The following is a 7,092-nucleotide window of genomic DNA, read 5'->3' as shown; positions in this document are numbered from 1 at the left end:
CCTATAAGATATAAAATTAAATGAGGTTTTAACCTTTAAAAAATCTCCATTTCATTATTAAAATACAGTTTCATACAGAAAAAAATTCATTTTTAATGCAATTGACATTGCTTGCACATGTGTTTCTAATCTCTATATATCTGATTATTACTAGTCACAGTCGGTTACTTACTGAGCTCCTTGGCATCTGAGCACGGGTATAAAGTCATCAGGTAGATTTCAATGGTAATATTTTTCACATCTAATAATTATTAAGGAGCAAATTTTTATGCTTTGAAGAATTATCATTATTTTTTTTATTAATTTATTTATATACCCACTTCTGAGGTAGCACCCTCCCATAGCCTCCCTCCTGCCACTAGAGCCCTTATACTCTAATATCCCTGCTACTGTCTGCTGTGTTGTCAGCATCCCCAGGCATTCCATCTACTTGCCCTTCTGATGAATCTAGTCAGTCTATCTACAGATCTTTGTTTTAGGAGGGTCAGCTGCTCCTCATCTAGTGGTAATCAGTTGTGATTATTCCTTTGGATAAGATTGGGGTCTGCTGTTTAATTTCCCAGTTAAATGCTGGGTTACTATCTGGAAATCCCTTTGGCCATCCTGGCCAACGACTCAAAAGAAGGAATGTCCTGTCCGGCATTGTTGCTTGTTGTGTAGCCTTTACCTATACATATGGAATCTTATGAAATTATATTGGCTCCTTTAATCTTTGCTTATACTTTCCTTTTGGTTGTTTAAGGCCATACATTTGGTCCAGATAAACTGATTCATTTTTACTCTCAAGGTCGTTTGAGGATCTGTACCTCAGGGCTCACATGGACTTTGGAGGAGCCCCTGGCTCCTTTCTTTTACCAGTTCCACCTATGTGAAGATAAGTCAAAGGTCCTGCTCAACCATGGTTGGCTTCACTTGGAAGCATGGAGGAAATGAATCTTCTGTGTTGACCCTCCTCTTTATAGACTGGACACTGGTTCAAGTTTGTCTGGTGGGATCTCCTCGGCCTCCTTCATCAAGAGGACAGGTGATTCACCAGCATTATAGGACATTGAGAGATGCTCATATTCCCCCGGAACTAGTCGAGCTAGGAGGGCAGGGAGCAAAAAATGTCTTTCATGTCCCTCTGACCAAATTATTATAGACCTCAAAGTATGTCTGTCAAACACCCAAGAAGCTTAGTTCCACCAGTCCGGTATTTGTAATTACTGTATATCATGTAGCTCAACTTGGGCAAAGACCAGTTGTTCTCAGATAAACCTTACCTAGACATATATTTCTTGATCTGCTATGTATAATTTGTCAGTAGGTTGTATGAGTAATATGGGTCTCTCTAGTTTTCAAAACTAGCTAGGCATTCTTTATCTCTCACATTGTCTCATCCCTCCATCATGGTTTTCTCATTTGAGGTGCCCCTATTTCCCCCCTTTCTCCCTTACTAATACCCTTCTCCTATGATCCTACCTCACTTGAGATCCTTCTTTCCATTTATCCCATAGGTTCCTTGTATAACCTTCTCTCCCCCCTCCCTTAAACTAAACCAATTAGGAAAGGATTTTTTATGATGAGACTTTTGTCTGACTTGAACTTTCGTGAATCAAGTGTGTGTGCTTTCACATTGCTGTGAGTTCATTTAAGTCACTTCCTAGCTGTCTGGAAAATGATTTCCTCATAGTCAATAACCACCTCTAGCTCTTGCAATCTTTCTGCCCCATCTTTCACAATGATCCCTGGGTCTTGGGTGGGAGAAGTTTGATACAGATGTCTTATTCTGGGATAAGCACTCTGTAGTCTCTTATTCTCTGTACTTTGGCCAGTTTTGGCTTTCTGGGTTAATCATATGTTGCACAAGGAATCTTCATTAGTGAAGGTAGAGAGATGAATTAATAGCGATTCTGCCCTCTGTTCTGCTGTGTTCTTGAGCCTTATATGTAGAGGTTGCATTGGAGCTATGTCACTTAGGGCTGCTCACCTCACAGACACTCACTCCAATTCTGAAACTTTTTAAACATCTCCTTCTGTTGTAAAAAGAAGCTTCTTTGATGAGTAATGAGTGGTACACTGCTCTGTAAATACAAGGATAAATATTTAGAATACAGTAAGACATTACATTTGTCTAGGGATGGGACGAGAGTAGGTTTTTCTCTGGGATCTATGCTCTCTCCAGTCATGTGTAAATTTGAGTATATAACACCATACATGAATTCTCTGTTTGAGCAGTCCTAAAGTCCAATGAGACAGTGTCAACTCCAAGATAAAAGTGCCACTACTGCACAGTAGGGGTTATTTGCTGTGATGATAATTGTTGTGATATATACATTTCACAGCTAGATTGAATCATTGATTGTTTTTGTCCTTTGCAGTTTACATAGCATCATAGGATACTTTGAGAGTTATTCTTCAGAAAGGAAGCAGCTGGATCAGTTCCAGCTGGATGCCAAAGTTTTGTGTCCGAAGTATGCCCCGTCTGTAGCAATACGGTCTTGTCTTCAAAATCTAGGAAGGATTCAAGAGCTGTGGCTCATTTCTTGCAATTGATTTGAAAAAAAAAATGTGTTTCATAAGATAAAAAGAACATTAACCCGTTTCTCTTACCTTAGTAGGATCGCCTTTCCAGACATCCTTCCAGGATACTATCACAGACCTGCTGCACTGGGCAGCAGTTCATAGCATCAAAGATAGTGTGATGCTATAGGAGATATATGGATGTTTGTCACATAAATTAATTGAAAAATATCAGAATAATTAATTGCACTATATTGTGCATGAGTTGAAGTTTTTTGTACTTGAATTTTATAGAGAGGAATTTGTGAATGAATCACTGCCAAATCTGGTCAGATGCCTCCAGCTTCATTTGCCTTTATCTATAATTCTTATCTATAAATATTTTATTTACTATTTTTATTTTATGTGTCTGCATGCATTGCCTGCATGTAGGTAAGTGCACCCATGTTGTGCAATGCCCGCAGAGGAAAGAAGAAGCTGTCAGATCCCCTGGAACTGGAGTTATGGACAGTTGATAGCTGTCATGTGGGTGCTGGGATTAGAACCCAGATCTTTTTCAAGAACAGCCAATGTTTTTAACCACTGAGCCATCTCTCCAGCCCCTATCTGTACTTAAGCCAAACTTTTCAGATTATCATACAACCCACCCTGACATTTGTAACATTATGAGAGAGAGAGAGAGAGAGAGAGAGAGAGAGAGAGAGAGAGAGAGAGAGAGAGCAAGGGAATACATGTAAAATATATTAAGTGGGATAAAAAGGAGAAAATATAATCTTTCTAAAGTATTTAAAGTATTTGTGTCATAAATAATAAATATTTACAGCACAATGATAAGTATTTTTATAGAGAAAACACTAAGTGCTATGATAGCTCCTGAGAGTATTGGGTAGAAAACTTTTCCCTTATGAAATGAGATATTGAATGTGGCCCAAAAATTCACAGTGAGTTAATCAGGAAAATATATGAGGAGTGATTTGACTGAAAACAATAAGCATTTCTAAGAGTTGGAGGAATTTTTTTAACAAATCTCACTGAGAAAAATAAAGTGGAAAACAATAAGTTTGGAGAGATAGACATTCTACATTATATTTGACCAGAAACCATGCTAAAGATTATTATCTTTAAGACAATAGTTAATAAAAGATTATAGTCATGAATAGTGAATAAGAGCTGTATTTTGGATTATTATATTTGGTAAGATATAAAAATGATTAGGAAGAAGAAGATTGAAGAGGAGTAAGCCATGGCTACTCAAAGTAAAAGTATAACCTAGACAGAGTGGAAAACAAAGGGAAGAAGTAAGTTGGTGGAGATATTTCAAAGGGTTGGTGATGTCCCAATTTTAAGGCAGAATGAAGTAAAACAAAAGGTCCAAGAGGTCCTCCAAATTTCTTGTACAACTGAGTAAAATGCTTCATTTACATATATAAGAATCACCAGATCAGCACATTTATCATAAAAAGGGAAATGATCTATTTCCAGCACAGAATACATAGTACACAAAGTATATAGGAGTGTGAAGATATAGAGTGATGCTCCCCAGTCTGCTTGTAGTCTAGCATACGCTACTTCCAAATGGTAGATACAAATGAGAAAGTTCCTAGGAATATATTCAGAAATACAATTGACTAGTGCTCATTCTCTTTCTAAATAGTGATAACAGGCCAGGCCTAGGACCCCCTTATTTTATAGAAGCTCATTACATAGATTTTATATGAAATGATGCTTGACAATTTTTATATAAAGAAGGATAGTACTTTACTTTGCATAATCCTATTTGGGATGTGTCCCTTGATGCTCAATTCACTTACCTACCACATGGATTATAAGGGGATTATATAATGAAAATGATTATGAAAATGATTGTGATGAAATTAAAAATTATTCTTCAGAAACAAAGTAGGCTATCAATGTGTATAATACTCTCATCCTCTTCCCATCTTAGGCAATTATTCTTTAAGGAAAATAAACGTTACATTAAATTGGCTTTTACAAATAATTTATTAAAATGAAGGAATGAAAATTCAATATTACATAAGCCCCTTTCCAATAACTGTGGGTGTGATGTGTAGCAATAGATGCATTTAAAACAATTAGTATATAGTGGGATTCACTTCTGTATTTAGAGGTTTAGAATTGTTCTTTTTCAATAAATAAGAAAATGAAGATCGTGTGAGAATGTCTTGCTAATTATTTTATTTCTTATATTTTACTTTCTAGTTTGAAATTGTAGCCTATAATTTCCAATATATACTGATGTCTAAAGAAAACCATAATAAAAATTTATATCAAACTTCATTTATAAAAAGCTTGGGTTATCTCTAAAGACTACATTGTTATTACAAACTCTGTGAAATTATTATTTTAATATGTGTCTACCCATCTTTATATACAGGATCATTTTAAAACCTCTCAATACTCAGTTGTCATAAGGTGAAAGAAATATTTAATAAACCATGCAGCAATTGTAATTATGATCTACTCTTGACAAAGATATTGACAATACTTCATTGTGGGTTGTCTGTGTCAAGAATGATTGAGTAACACGTCTGACTCAATATAACATCTGGGGAAATAACTTCAAAATTATTGCAGTATGTGTCATAACTCTTTCTTCTAAAATATATTCCCAGCTATCATTGTGAAATATCATTACAATTGTGTTCTTGAAAACTCAGGAATAAATCTTTTCTGGAAAACTATCTATATCAAATTCATTTAAATATAGATGTTTTAATATTTTAACTAAATATTAAGTGGGTGAGTTCATGTTTTATAATTTGTAATATATGAGCAATTTCTTTTAAAAATATTTTATTTATTATTTTTATTTTATGTGTATAAGTGTGTTACCTGTATGTAGATAAGTGCACCCCTGTCGTGCAATGCCTGTGGAGGTCAGAAGAGGGATTCATATTCCCATCGAATTGGAGTTATGGATGATTGTTTAGCCACAATGTGGATGCTGGGAATTGAACCCAGGTCCTCTGCAATATCAGCCAGTGCTCCTAACCACTAAGCCATCTCCCCAGCATAAGAAATATTGCTTTCCAAAGAATTTTTATTGCATCCATTTTCATTATTTTACTTGTGACTGAAATGGGAAAATGTGAGCAAATTTTATTTAATATTTACACGCATAGATTTTAAGTATATTATAACTACCATATTTTCATGTGACTTTAAAATTGGTTTTGTGTTTCATCTTTTTGAATAGATGGCTTCCTTGAATATTGGGAGAGCTGGTGCCTGTGTGGTCGTCATCAAGCAACCTTGATTAATTTTTATCTTGTTTGGAGGGTTTTCCTTTGCTACAGTGGTTATTTTATATCGTATGCCAAGGCTGAAAATTTCCTAAGATGAAAATTCCTCAAGAATAAGGATTTCTATACATGAACCTGCTAATGTCGAAAGCCGTAGAAGATCAAAGAGACTTTTGGGAAAGAAGAAAACATAAGAGTAGTGCAGACACCATGTTTGAACAGGTGTTAGTTCAGGAATGGTTATTGGTAATTTGTTTTGTATTGTTGCATACATAACTAGAGTTACCAAAGGATTGTTTATCATGAGCGACTGAAAGATGAGATTGCTATTTATGACAAAGATAGTTCTTAATTGACAGGTAATTCAGTTATTTCATAATGTGTGATGATATCCAATATGCTTCTATAATATTTTATCACACAAAATCTGATTGGTTTGTTGTTTCTCTAATCAAATGTAGTCATACAAGGAAGCACAATGTTTTATTGAAGAAATGTGCTTCTTTCTTATTTTCCTGAGCTATGGGAACAATTAGAGAAACAGATTCATTTTTGTCTCATGCATTCAGAAAACAAAATGCCCTGATAATCAAAGCTGCATATTGTATTAGGAATGATGGTTGGATTGCATTGCAACCATGTCTCCAGTCTGAACCCAGCAAAAACAAAGGACTTTTCATTGGTCCCTGCCATTTTGCTTTGCATTGTGAACGTACTGAGCCAAAGAGTCAGCAGAGTTTGGCCCTTGCCTCATGTTGAGTTCAGTGTAAGCATGGAAGCCACATATTCTGAATGCTAATATATACCAATATATACCCACTGCATGCTGAAGCCCTTTAGAATTTTGTGACAAAAATTTATGATCCATTAAGTTAGAGTGATCATGTTAACTACTGTAAGGATGGCTGAATTCACATTCTCATTCCCCAGTTTTCAAACATCTTACATCAATATGTACATTGCTTTAGATCAAATGTTTGTAAATATTTATAGTATGAACCATTATATAATGTTGTTAATATATGTCCATGTAAATTTTAAGTATAATTAATAAAAGTTAGAACATTTGCTTTATCAGTGCATCTTTCATCATTAAATTTTTAGATCTAAGTTAAAAACTGACACATAACACATATGTTGATTGTAGATGTTCATATATATGTTTTTGTGTATGCATGCAAGTGTGTGTAGGTGAAGTTGATGGGTACATGTACGTATGCAAATACTTTTGTTTATTTTATGAGTTACTTTTTCACTTTAAATATTATTTGATTCCTAGTCTCAAAACCTCAGCATGGGGCTAAAGAGTGACTCAATATGTAAAGTC

The 7,092-nt window shown here is 35.0% G+C and overlaps 1 protein-coding gene across 1 annotated transcript in view; it reads left to right on the top strand.

Moving 5' to 3' along the window:
- Positions 1-5,940, top strand: part of LOC103748363 (kelch-like protein 1) — a 137,448-nt gene extending 131,508 nt beyond the window's left edge. The window contains exon 6 of the mRNA XM_008850979.2: positions 5,720-5,940. Coding sequence (XP_008849201.1) covers positions 5,720-5,779 — 60 coding nt within the window. The 3' untranslated portion in view covers positions 5,780-5,940. The remainder of the gene's footprint in view (positions 1-5,719) is intronic.
- The last annotated feature ends 1,152 nt before the right edge of the window (positions 5,941-7,092 follow it).

This window comes from Nannospalax galili, unplaced genomic scaffold (assembly GCF_000622305.1).
Source record: "Nannospalax galili isolate Female #2095 unplaced genomic scaffold, S.galili_v1.0 scaffold625, whole genome shotgun sequence".
Taxonomy (NCBI): domain Eukaryota; kingdom Metazoa; phylum Chordata; class Mammalia; order Rodentia; family Spalacidae; genus Nannospalax; species Nannospalax galili.
Note: the sequence above shows the minus strand (reverse complement) of the source record. Positions and strands in the feature narration are given on the sequence as shown.